This window comes from Talpa occidentalis, unplaced genomic scaffold, assembly GCF_014898055.3.
Source record: "Talpa occidentalis isolate TD23 unplaced genomic scaffold, MPIMG_talOcc4v2.1 talOcc4.11, whole genome shotgun sequence".
In the NCBI taxonomy this organism is placed as follows: Eukaryota; Metazoa; Chordata; class Mammalia; order Eulipotyphla; family Talpidae; genus Talpa; species Talpa occidentalis.
In genome coordinates, this window is record NW_023601104.1 from 2,548,478 (window position 1) to 2,560,628 (window position 12,151).

General features: G+C 55.2%; 1 protein-coding gene across 4 annotated transcripts in view; it reads right to left on the minus strand.

Annotated features, from left to right (window-relative positions):
• The window catches only part of PPCDC (phosphopantothenoylcysteine decarboxylase), a 30,298-nt gene extending 20,600 nt beyond the window's left edge, over positions 1-9,698 (minus strand). Inside the window, exons 1-4 of one of the 4 annotated variants that reach the window (XM_037502086.2) lie at positions 9,021-9,403; positions 8,036-8,094; positions 6,737-6,816; positions 5,712-5,916 (exon numbers count right to left, since the gene is read on the minus strand). In XM_037502086.2, the coding sequence (XP_037357983.1) occupies positions 5,712-5,846 (135 nt within the window). In that variant the 5' untranslated portion in view covers positions 5,847-5,916; positions 6,737-6,816; positions 8,036-8,094; positions 9,021-9,403. Of the gene's footprint in view, positions 1-5,711; positions 5,917-6,736; positions 6,817-7,368; positions 7,678-8,035; positions 8,095-9,020; positions 9,404-9,655 lie in introns of those variants that run through there. The other 3 variants (XM_037502085.2, XM_037502087.2, XM_037502088.2) reach the window with 3 other exon arrangements.
• Positions 9,699-12,151: the final 2,453 nt, after the last annotated feature.

Below are 12,151 nucleotides of genomic sequence, written 5' to 3' on the forward strand. Positions count from 1 at the left end.
TGTGGCTAGTGGCTACCAGATGAGACAGAGCAGGTCTTGTGAAGACAAGTAAGAGAGAAGAGCCCCGGCGGAGACTCCCCACCCCCTCCTTCACCCCCTGCTGAGTGGCTGGAAACCAGCAGGTGTTTCTAGCAGGACCTGGCTGATGCCTCCACAGGACAGTGATGAGGACTCTAAAGAGGAAGGACAAGGGCCTCCCTGGTGGCCTAGAGGTTAAGTCTCAGCACGATCACCACTACTGCCTGAGTTTGATCCCCGGCCAGGGAGCTAACCCACATATGGCGCAGCAGACCTCTCCTGTCTCGCCCACTGCTCTCCTCAGCAGTAAATCCACTTGTTCTGCATCTCACTCTGTCTCTGATGAGGTTGTCCCAGGCCCCCACACCTCTAGCATACACCCCAGTTCTTATTCACAAGAACAAAACTAAAAAAAAGAAAGGACAAGTTGTGACCTAACCTGCTGGGAGGCGAGCAACAAAGAGGATGTGCTCAGGATGCTGGCTGGCACATGCAGTAGAGGACCCTCACACTGGGCCGGCCAGAGCTGACATTGGCAGTGCTCAGCACCAAGGCACTGACAAACCTGAACAGCTAACCTGAGCATGGAGGCAGCAGGTATATTTTGGGAAAAAGGACTGTGGGTGCCCAGAATGGCTATCCCACGGCATGGCGAGCTTTGGAGGAGGTGGCCTCAAAGAGAAACCCCAAAAGAGAGTCCTGTTGGCTGGGTGTGTGTCCCGACGGCTCCCACTGCTGTCTTGGCTTGACAGACAAGCACGGAGCCCCTATCTGCAGCCGGGGCCAGCATGGGTAGGGTAGGAGCTCTGCCTGCGGTCTCACAGGTGGGCAGATCAGGGAAGAGTCCACGATGGGGAGTCTCACCCTCACAGCAGCAGTGAGCTGCAGCAGAGGATGCCCATGCTCCAGATGCGAGACCCTCCATTCACTCACTGACGGGAGCCCCAGTTCTGCCACCTCTGCTGGGGGGTGTCAGGCAAATCCTTTCCCTTTCTGAACCATGAGCCATTTGGACAGACTGCCTTCAGGTCCCATCTGCTCACTGTGCCCCAGCCCTCTCGTGACCCTTACCCTTTCCCCCAGACGCTGCAGAGAAAGCAGCTCTCTCATCAGCCTCCACGAAGGCCTCCTGGGGGTGCTTCTGGTTGCATCAGCCCTCCCTGCGCCAGGCAGAACTAAGCCTCCAAACCCTCTGTGCTCATGCCCAACCGGAGAAGAGTCTCAAGAGTAGAACTAGAGAGGCAGACTGCGGCTCTCCGTGGGCACACTGTTTGGGGTTTCACGGAAGGACCCTGGGGTGCAGGAACCCTGGGGCCAGGGCTGGCTGCCTCTGACCAGCAGCCTGTAGAGCTCACTCCCTGGAGGAGCAGGCCAGGGAAGTAAGGAGCCAGCCAGGCAGCAGAGGCAAAAATAAATGCCTCAGTGCACTCAGGCTGAACAGACGGGTGCTCACAGCAGCGCCACAGAGGAGACAAGAGACACCCGCCCCCCCACCGGCCCCAGGAAGAAAAGGAAACCTCAAGCCAGGCCTTGTTTCTCCTGCTCGTCTTTCTTCTGGGAGCATTTTTCAAAAAGCATAAAGTGACAAAGGATGTTCCATAATATCCCCACTGACAGTCCCACTGACTTTAAAAATAAAATAAATATATGCAGATGGTAGGAAATTAAAATTGAACAGAACGAGACAAAATGCAAGTCCTCCCTCCCAACTCTCCACAACGGGGGAAACTGCAGCCGGTAACTCAGATGTGAACTACTTCTCACCACTGCCTCGGGGCTGGACAGAACCCCACCACAGCCCGCTACTGCCGGGTAGTTTGCTTATATCCAGCTTTTGACTGTATGTTATCGTTTGTATTCCATATTTTATTGTGTATTGTGCACTGAAACTATACAGCCTTGTAGCTCACACCAGGGTACCCCACAGGCTTCCTTCCTAGGGGTCAATCAGAGCTGCTGTGATCATTTTTTGATTTCTTTGGATACTGCCAAATGATCCTCCAGAAGAGTGGAATTGACTCCAGACTGCCGTTGCCCTTCACAGCCTGAGGGTGTGCTAGAAACTTCCTTCTCTAAGTCCAAGATCTGCCAACTCTCTGAGTGGCAGATGTTCCCCACCTTTATTTTTTTAAAGATATATTTATTTATGCATACAAGAACTGGGGTACAGGCCAGAGGTGCGGGGGGTGAGAGGACTCACCAGAGACAGAGTGGGGAGCAGAACAGGCAGACTGACTGAAATACACTGCTGAGGGGAGCAGTGAGCAAGACAGGAGAGGTCTGCTGCGCCATGTGGGTAGCTCCCTGGCAGGGACTGACTCGTGCTGCAGAGGCTGCAGACAGCTTCACATTGCTGTGCTTAGCCCCCTGCGCCAGCAGGGAGGCCCCTGTTTTCCACCTTTAGAAATACCCACTGGCTCTCAGCCCTGTGAGCCTGCCCTGGAAAAAGCTAGAGAGGTCTAGTCTTCCTCCCAAATGAGAGGGGCCAACCAGAGGGCAGAAACTGCCTGGGCTGACAGCTCTGCCCAATGACATGCCTGCCACTCCTAGTCTTTCCCACCCTCACATCTAGAATCTTCCATCACTAGTGCCAGAGGAGGCCTTGAAGATGGATCATTTGAGTACCTGCCCCCACTTCACTGCAGGGTTAAGAAAACCGAGGACATAAAAGACAGACTTGCCCAGAATACCAGCATGAGAACCCCCTCCCAGCTCAACCAGCTCTCCAGAGGGCTGCTGGTCCCCTCTGGGCGACTGTCTCCAATCACACCAAAGCCCCAAAGCTACTTTGCCAGCTACTTTCCCCACTGCTAATGCGAGGCTTGAGGCTAAAGGCACCCTCCACCCCCAATCTTCCAAGTCTGGCCGTGGGGCAACAGCACAACTGCCTCTAGGTCACCGGCTCTCCTGGGACAGATGGACCCTGAGTTAGGTACAATCACAGCCAGTTCTGCAGCATCACCCAGCTCCCGCGCCCACCCTGCAGGCAGTTTGCAAAGTCAAAATCTAGCTGTGCCTAAGGGGGCTGAGGAAAACCTCAAACATGTGAACCTAAGACTTAGCAGGCAAAGAGCTGAGGACTGTGCCAAGGGACCAAGACTGCTCCTGGGGGGACCCAGACACGGGACAATGGGGAGATCAGTGCCATAAGAATGTGGGCAGTGCTGTGGGGAAGGCCACTGCTTTTGTTATAGAGCTTTGGGACATCCTTTTCCCCCTAACACTTTGGCCAACACAAGGCAAGCAGGATCCCCCGCCTGGAGATCACGATCTCACAAGGACCCCACCGAGCAAACACAGGCTCCGTGTGCCCACAGGAGAGGGCCCCTCCACAGGAGCGGGTAGACTGTGGCTCACAGCGCTCTCCCACCTGCGGGGAGCCCCAACACCCCACAGCATGTGGCAGGCCCAAGGACAAGACAGGAGGAAAGGAGAGGATGAAGGGCAGGAAAGAACCACAGTCAAGGGCTCGCCAGCGCCAGGAGCTGCCTTAGATGCTGGACAATGATTCATCGGTGCCCCTCCCCCAGCCTTGACAACAGCCTGAGGGGATGGTGGAATCATCCTCATTTTTAAATGAGAAAGGCAGGCCCTGGGAGGCCAGTCTGGGTGTTCTCTCCCGGGTCAGACCACGATGGCTGCCTGACTCCAGCGGCTACTCCAGCAGGGGGTAGCCAAGACCTGCTCCAGACACGCCTGTTTGCCCAGCAGGCCCGGCTCAGGGCCTGGGGCCGGCTGGAGGGCCTCTTCCTCACACCCCTGCAAGCGCTGGCTGTGTGGGACAGCAGGAAGCGGCGGAGCTGCCATTTCCCTCCGCTCGGAGGCTGCCCATCTGTTTCCTGGGATAGGACTCCCTGCCCCGGCCCACCCCCGACCGGAAACTCACTTGCTCTGGGGCTCTGGGAAAAGGGAACTGCGGGGCTCCCTCCCTCCCCAGGGGCGGTGGTGAGGCTGTCACTGCAGCAGCTCCCGCTCCAGGCACCCCCCCTGTGGCACTGGGCACAGGGAGGGAAGTGGGGGAGCAGACCGGGCACAGGGAAGGAAGTGGGGGAGCAGGCCGGGTGGCACTGCCCCAGCAGCAGGAGCACCACCCGGCCTCGGGCAGCAGGAGGTCCTCCTCCCTTACTCCTCTGGGCAGGCCAGCGCCTCAGGCTTTCCCAGTCGGGAGGGGGTGCAGGGGCTGACTTTGTGGGTAGAAGTTTGCAGAAAGTGAAAGGTAAGCGTTCCCACACCGGCTGCCGCCCCACGCTGTCATCTGTGGGTGAGCATTGCCCCCTGCTGGCCGTGCCCATGACTCCCGCCGCGCCCCAGGCCTTCCCACACCAGCAAGGGGAAAAGAGGCAGGGCTGTGGGGCCCAGGCACCGCGCCCATAACCAGTGCAGGCGACATGGCAGCATCCGAGACAACCAAGCGTTCCACATCTTAGAGTGGAAGTTAGGCGTCCTTGAGTCCTTTCAGGCGTCAAGTCAGGCGTCCTTGAGTCCTTTCCAACCAGGCCCCATGCTCGGGCCTTGTCGTCAAGCGCAAGACTCCTGCTAAGTTGGTTCAGCCCTGACCGCCCACCCTCAGTCTCTCAGATGTCCCAGCAGGCTCCTCATGTCCCCTGTCCGCACGTCTGACCATCCTGGCCTGCCTTCTGTGGGCCACCTGTCGGCTGGATTAGCCAGAACGTTCCCGCACTGACTGTTCCCTCAGTCACTTCCCATCCACTGCTCGTTGCCTAGAAATACCCCTATTTCCTTTCTGAATTCAGAACTCCGCCCAGTTCTGCACTCTAGTCTGTTTCTGCTACTGCAATAGCTCTTCTCTATGAACTCTGTTTTTACCCCTCTAACAAGACCGGTTCTGGACTATCTTTAACACATCAAATGAGTTTAAAAGGGGGCAAAGCCACATGGCTGAGGCAGGCCAGGAGGGCTATTTCCATTGACGCTTGTGCAGAATTTGGAAAAGTGGAGACAAGGAAGAGCAGCCGCCTGGCAGGCGCCCAGCAGGAGGAAAAGGCCCCCAGGCAGAGCGCAGCGCAGTGGCAGAGATGGGCCAGTGAAGGACTCCCACACCTGACTGAGCACTTGGTGACCACCTGCTGCCCTTCGCCTGCTTGAAGCCTCAAACATTCCAGCCCAGAGAATCCCTCCGCAGAACCCTGACATGTAAAACTGACCAAAAGTCAGGGGGCCTGGTCAAGGACAGACAGATCACTCCCCCGACCCCCACCACTACCTATCTCAGTGCGGAAACAGAGCTGTGGGTAACGGGGAGCCTCTGAGAGTCCAGTGCATGCAGACAGGCCACAGAGGCTGCCGAACAGGGAGGATAGAGGGGGAGTGTTCCGACACGTGAAGGCAGGATGGGAGCCCATAGCACGGAGGGGGCAGGGGCGCTTACTCCATTTCTCCAGGCAGCCCTCCACCCACTCCAGGACCTCAACCTAAGTATGGGAACCCCAACCCTACACTCACCAACGCATTCCTGGCCGTCTCCCTGGTGCCCTGTCCACACTGTCTTTCCCAGCTCCTGGGTATGGTCACACCAGTGCCTGCCCCGGGCACACTCCACGTGTCAGCGCACAGAGGACTGCCGCAGACACAATTAAGAAACAGAAAACCCCGTTTGCTGCACAAAAACGCTCTGTCCCAGAGCAGAGGGCCTCAGGCCAGAGGTTTCCCTGCCTGTCTAGCAGGGTACTCACACCAGGAATGTCCAACAGCTGTGCCACCAGGAGAGGCAACTTCAGAGCTGCAACACTCCCAGTGACACCCACAAGAACACGGAACTGCCTCTCCCCCAAGGGTGCAGCAGCTGGACATGAGACCCGGGGTTCCATGGGCAGACTGGTGGCTTCTGGTCCTGGAGCCTTCGGGACTGGCCTTCATAAAGCTGTCAGGACTCAGGATCTAAAAGGAGAAGGGACACCACCTTCACTCATACATTCAACCAAAATGCATCCCTATTTAGCCTCGCCAGACCCTGAGAGGTGTTCTAAGAGAGACACCCTGGCCACGGACGGGGCAGTTACAATGCGCGGTGCTAAGGGCTGTGAGGAAGCTGTATGCCAGGGCCTGTGGCTCCCCTGGAGAGATGGTGAGGAAGTCACAGACCATGTTGCCGAAACAATGACATTCAGGTTGAGTCCTAAATGGACAAGTAAGTTTCCAGAGGAAAAAAACTTTGCAAGAAGGAGCAATCCTAGAAAGCTGAAGAGGACACAAGGTGGGTAGCAGGTTTGAGAAACAGGGAGCAGCTTAGGAGTGAGACTAAAATGTGATGTGGAGACAAGGCAGAAGCAGGCGAGGCTGCGAAATCAAGTCAAGGGCAGTGTCAAGGGTGATGTGGAGAGTCCTTGGAGGTGGACTTTGGCCCGCCCCCCAGGCTGAGTGAACGAAGTGGCAGGGCACAGGTTCAAGGGATGCGTGTGAGGTGGACGAACCCTCGGACAAAGAGCGCTGGGTGCGCCAGGGACTGAGAGAGTACCTCTCTGTCTCTCTCCCTGTACTCTGAAGTATATCCTGGGTATTACCCTACAAATCCAAGACCAGAAAGAGAAGAGCAGAAAGGTAATGTCATAAAGGAAGCCGTCAGAAAGGGCCCCTCTCGCACAGCTGCTTGGTTTCTTCCTCCGGTCTCAGATGTTGCTAGACGTGCACAGGATAATATGGCTGGTGAACAAACTAACATTTTTCAGTCTGGTCGACTGGACTAACAACAAGTACTCACTTCATTAGCAGCAATCACTGAGGACCAATTCCATGCAGCCAGGCAAAGGAATTATGGAAGAATCACTGCAGCCAGGGGAGCTGAGGATGAGTCAAGAGGACAGGAGTTAGACCTGAAATCATTGGAGACGGGTTCTTCTCTGTGATGCAACTTTTTGGGGATGACTGATTCAATTGGTATAACAGTTTCCTTGCCTGTTCCTCCCCACTCTTTTCCCACCCCCCACTCAGCTCTCTGAATGTGTGACAGGGTCTAATCACGAGCATCTAACTAATCAGGCATCTGGCAACTTCTGAACATCTGAAACCAGCAGGAGCAGAGGGCAGAAGCCTGACCTGTGAATAAGGATCCTTGGCCCTGTCCATGGTTGTGCTTTAGACCCAGTTTGTGACCTGGGCCCAGTCATTCCCTCCCTGGACCCGTCTCTTCATCAGGAGAAAACTTCTGAGTCAATACATGCAAGACAGTGGTGAGGGGCTCTCTGTACAAGTGGAGCCTGGAAGATGTGGGGTAGAATATGCAGAGGGAGGAGGCACTCAGGCAAACCCTAAAGAGGGAATACTGGTGAGTCACCCAAGAACTACCTCTGTGTCTTTGTACCCACAGGTGCCTTGGTACTAGGGCCCACTTACTCAGTAATTGCCTTTGAGACTCTGGCACATACTCCCATGAGCTAAGGATCACAGTTAGGTCCATTATCCCACTCCTCACCAGAAGATCCAAGTCTTCAAAATGTACAGGCCCTTGTCCACAGGAGCTAAACAAGGCCAGTTCCCTAGAGCAAGATTCCGCCAAAGGTCCATTTGCCAGCAAGTCAATCTCTGCTCCATATCATGGGCTCAGTCAAGGCCCTGCTTACCCAGAGTACAACTGAGTCTGCTCCAGGACCTGGGAGACGTTAGCAATTGGCAAGGTCTAGAGGCCTACCAGCCAGCTTCCTCCCACAACTAACCGGCCATGCCACCCACAGTGGGTGATGGAAACAGATTTTTGATTCTTCAGGGAAAGCTACCTTGCAGATATCAAACCTCAACTCTGTCACACCCAGCCAATGGGTCCTCGGACAGGGAGATTCCTGCCAAGCCAGGAGCTGAATTTCATCTCTGCAGTCCCTGGAGCTCCCCCAAATCAAGCTGCTATCATTCCTAAGGAACAGGTTACTGAAAGGAACAGGAACTTCCCCCATCAGTTAAACCTGGGGCAGGAATCCTTGTGGGTAACTTTATCGGCTTCCCCATAGCAGATGGTACAGCACAAGATCGGCGGAGCAAGATGTGCTAAAGACCACAGTCTACATACCTTTCTAGAAAAGGGCGGAGGGGTGTATGTACTCCAGGAATAGAAATTGGCCGACTTAGCTAACATTGAAAGCAGTCAAATTAGTTCAATCTGACAATCCCAAAGAGGGTGACAGCAGACAGTTCTTTGTGTTTGTTCTTCAAGAAAAGCAAATCCCAAACCACTAAAGTTGGTTACTCTATGCGGTTCCTGTGAGAAATACCTCTCTGTATGGCCAAGGTGGCTGAAGACAGCACCTCGTTTCTCTGGGTTCTGCTAGACTCACAGGAACTCTTGAGCAGCAGAAAGAGTTGGCAGGCAGAGAGGTTACGGGACTGAAAACTGATGACTGAGCCTCCAGCTGCCAGAGAGCCAGCCATGCAAGTTCGCCACAAGCAGAAAAGTGGCAGCTTCCCTGATCTTTAGAAAGACAAGGTCAGACAGCTAAGATCTTCGGCCCGTGGCAGGTTTGTGATATGTCTCCTACTCATGAGTTTAATTAAGGCCGAGTTTAAATAAAGGTTTCAGGGCTACCTTCCAGTCACAATATGGGCAAGTGTGGGGCAGAACCAGGACCAAAAAGGGCCAGATGGGGTATGAAGTCAGCCCAATACAGCAACCATGTCCCACCACAGGACAAAGCAGCACCAAATGCGAGTGGGGATGGGCAAGGACCCAGGAGCCATTAAAGGCCCCTCACTACTACCCTGGTGGCCTCATCCCCCACCAGGCAATACGCTACTGTCTCTGTAATTGTAAACTTGTACCTCTCCAAAATATCACTCTGCCTTAAAACCCAAAGACATTAAAAGGAGCCCTGTGGCCACAAGGGCACTTAAAACGTTTCCCCCAAGGAGAGACAAAGAACTCCCTAGGGAGAACGCAAGGTATTCTGCTAAGACTTCTTGCAAACTAGAAGCAAGGAGCCTTGACTCGGAAGCTTCTGGAATCATTCAGGCAGCCCTCCTGAAGGTCAGATTTTAGAGACATATACTAAATTACATACCTTAATAGATATTAATAATGACATGCACAGAGAGGGCTGGCAAGGTATTTACTGCCACTCTCAGTCCCTGGGAGCGATGTGGGCAAAAATTCTGCTCCCCAATCAATGGAGCCCCAACTTGGGACTCTTCCCTGCCCATCCTCCAGTACCAGCCTCCACACGCTTCGCAGGAGAGCTGGCCTCTCTTGATGCTTAAACTCCCTGAAGGGGTGGGGATAACCCCAGCATCACTGCGCTTTCCTGTTTAAATTTGACCTTTCAAAATGCAGCTTTCACTCTGCACAGTCCCTATTTCTCTTTGGAAGCCGGCTCATAATTTTCTTAGCGCTAAGCAACGGTGCGGGGCACTCGGAGGGTGACCGTCCACACCCGACCACAGGTCCCCGGGCAGGCGACGGGGCGGGGTGGGGGGGGGAGCGGGGTCCAGGGGCGACCCCCTCGTCGGGCCCCGCCGGGTGAGGGGCCAGCGCCCGCGACCCCGACCAGAGCAGGGACAGGGACAGGCACAGTCGGCAGAGGAGGGCGCACCCCAGAACGCACCCGCAGGGGCGAGCAGGCCGCCCCCCCCCCGCCCCCAAGCCCCAGCCCAGCACAACTGCGAGAACCCCGGCTTCGAGCCCCCCTTAATTCCTCACCGCGCCAGGCACATCTCGGGGCAGCCCCCAATATCGCGATATCTCGGCCGTCGGTTAGTGAACTCTGATTGGCGCATAACTACGCGAGCGCACCGGGCCGGCTGCGTGTCGCGCAGCCTTCTGGGAGTTGTAGTCCGCTCCTCTGCTTCCCGGTGGCGGTAGACCTCTGGGAAATCCTGTCACTCATCCTCCAGGCTCCGGTTCCTGGTATTTCTGGGGCTCTCGCCTGAGGCTGGCCTAATCGCCGCCCTGCTCACCGCCCACACCTCATCCCGCGTATACACGGTGCCTGTCACTGGGGCACTTACTACTGAGTATTTACCGAACTTGTATGTTTTAAGGGTGCAGGATACAGAAATAAAGCTGAAGCTTCCCTGTTGTAGAGACAAACAGGGCACAGAAAATTACAGAATAAGGGCCTCCTCGGGAAAGCACACACGGGCCTAAGCAAACAAGTAGGGGGCGGGAGACCGTGCAAAAGGAGTCACTGGAGGTGCATCTTGCAGGATGGCAGTGTTAGGGGCAAAGGATGTCCTAAGCAAACTCCATACAGGTTTTGTGGACGCCACCCCCGACTCCAGACCAAAGCCCTCAAGACACTGGGAATGATAAATCCCATCAGCACCAAAGGGAGGGCTGCTGGGACCGGAGGGTGGGATTAAGCAGCCAGGACACGTGGGCCTCAGGTCTCTCTCGTGGCCTCATGCCTCCTGGCTCTTTCCAGCTCTCAGCGGGCCATTGGGATTCCACACCAGCGGAAAGGGTAGGATGCATTCATGAGTTTATCTCCCTCTTTTTCTCCCTCAGTTATTCATTTCCTCATTTTCCCTTTCTTTTGTCAATAAACCTTTTATTAATCTTTTGCGTGTGCCTGCCATTGAGTATTAATCAGTCCCTTTTAAGCGCGCGGGTGAGGACCCACTGTCAGGCAACCGGTTTTAGAGCGGGGTTGCCCTGTAACAGCGGGAGCTTAGAGGCCCAACTGCACTGTGTGTGGAGGATGCAGCATTGGCCAGGGGAAGAAAGAACGGTGGGTGCACTTGGCTGCCTTCTTCATCTCCAGCACCCCCAGTGCCCTGGCACCCCTTGTGTTGGTTGGGGCCGCTCAGTCAGATGCCAGTCTCCATTGATGAGCGCCAAGGTGGGGCCCTCTGTTCTACCCCTGCCCTTCCCTGCACTCAGGACAAAACGCCCTTTATCCACTGCTCCAGCCTTCTGCTTGCTCCTCAGGGAATTCAGAACCCCTTCTTCCAAATAGTAAGCAGCTTCTGTGGCAACTCCAAATGCCTACTCAAGGCTGCCTCAGGGAAAGAAACCACAGAGGAATGTGGCTTTTGGCCCCAGGGAATGACAAGATACAGACCCACTCGACCCGCCCTGCCTCTGTGCCCCACAACCCACAGTGAGGTTCCACACAGGTCCACATGAAGACACATGACACAGGACCACACAGGGCCAAATGTTCCCCTTTATTATGGTTCTCTCAGTTAGCACAGACACATTGGCTCAGGCAGGTCAACTGCCAACTGGAAAATGGTCTGTATGTCTCAGAGACAAGAAGCGGTGGGCACCAACAGAATGCAAAAGCAGGTAACTGGCTGGCTGCAGACCTGAGGATTCCTAGAACTGACCTGGGCCTTTTTCCACCCCACCCCCAAGCCAGACCATCTAACAGAAATGAATCTGCCCAGCCCCCACTTCTCTTACGGGTTCTCTTCCCAGGAAAGTGCATAGTTGCCTGGAGATGCAGCATCCCAGGGACTGGACAAGCTGGGCCACACACAGGTAACAGGCCTTCCCCAGGGCAGAATCAGGGCTATACAGGTCTAAGCCAGATAAAAGGTAAGATAGGTAGGGCAGGAAATCAACTGGAGGTGGCATGGGTCACGGGCCATAGGCCATGGGCCCTGGGCTGGCAGCTAGACCACAAGCCTCGTGGAGCTACCAGAGAGACTAAGGAAATGGGAGCCAGAAGTCCAGGGTCAGGGAGAGGGTTGGGGAGAAAGAGCTGAGACCCAGGTCCCTCTTCAGGTACTTAGGGCTGTGACAACTGCTTCCAGAGAGAAAATGGTAGTGGAAAGAGCAATCATTCTCCGTGGCCCAGGGCCAAGGGACTAACAGGAGAATTTCCCAGGCTCTGCTTACAGGAAAATGAAGCGCCTGGAACTCAAAACTCAGGATGAGTTGGAAGCCCACATGTTGCATTCCAAGCTGCAGCCAGCCCCGAGTGGCGAAGAGGGGCTTGTGTTTTCAGGCCAAAGACTCCAGGTAGAAAGGTGGGTGGGAAACAGGTAGCTGCTGCTTGGGTGAGAACCCACTCCCCTCCAGGTCTCAAGAACCAGCACCTCTGCTAGTCAGAGTCCCATGATGCTTGGAACACAACAGCCCTACAGGCCTGAGATCACCATCCTCGAAGGGGAAAGGGATTCGGACGGGAGGATTCTGAAGAAGGGCCAAGAACCATGCCCAGTAGGCAGAGGGCAGCAAGACTGGATC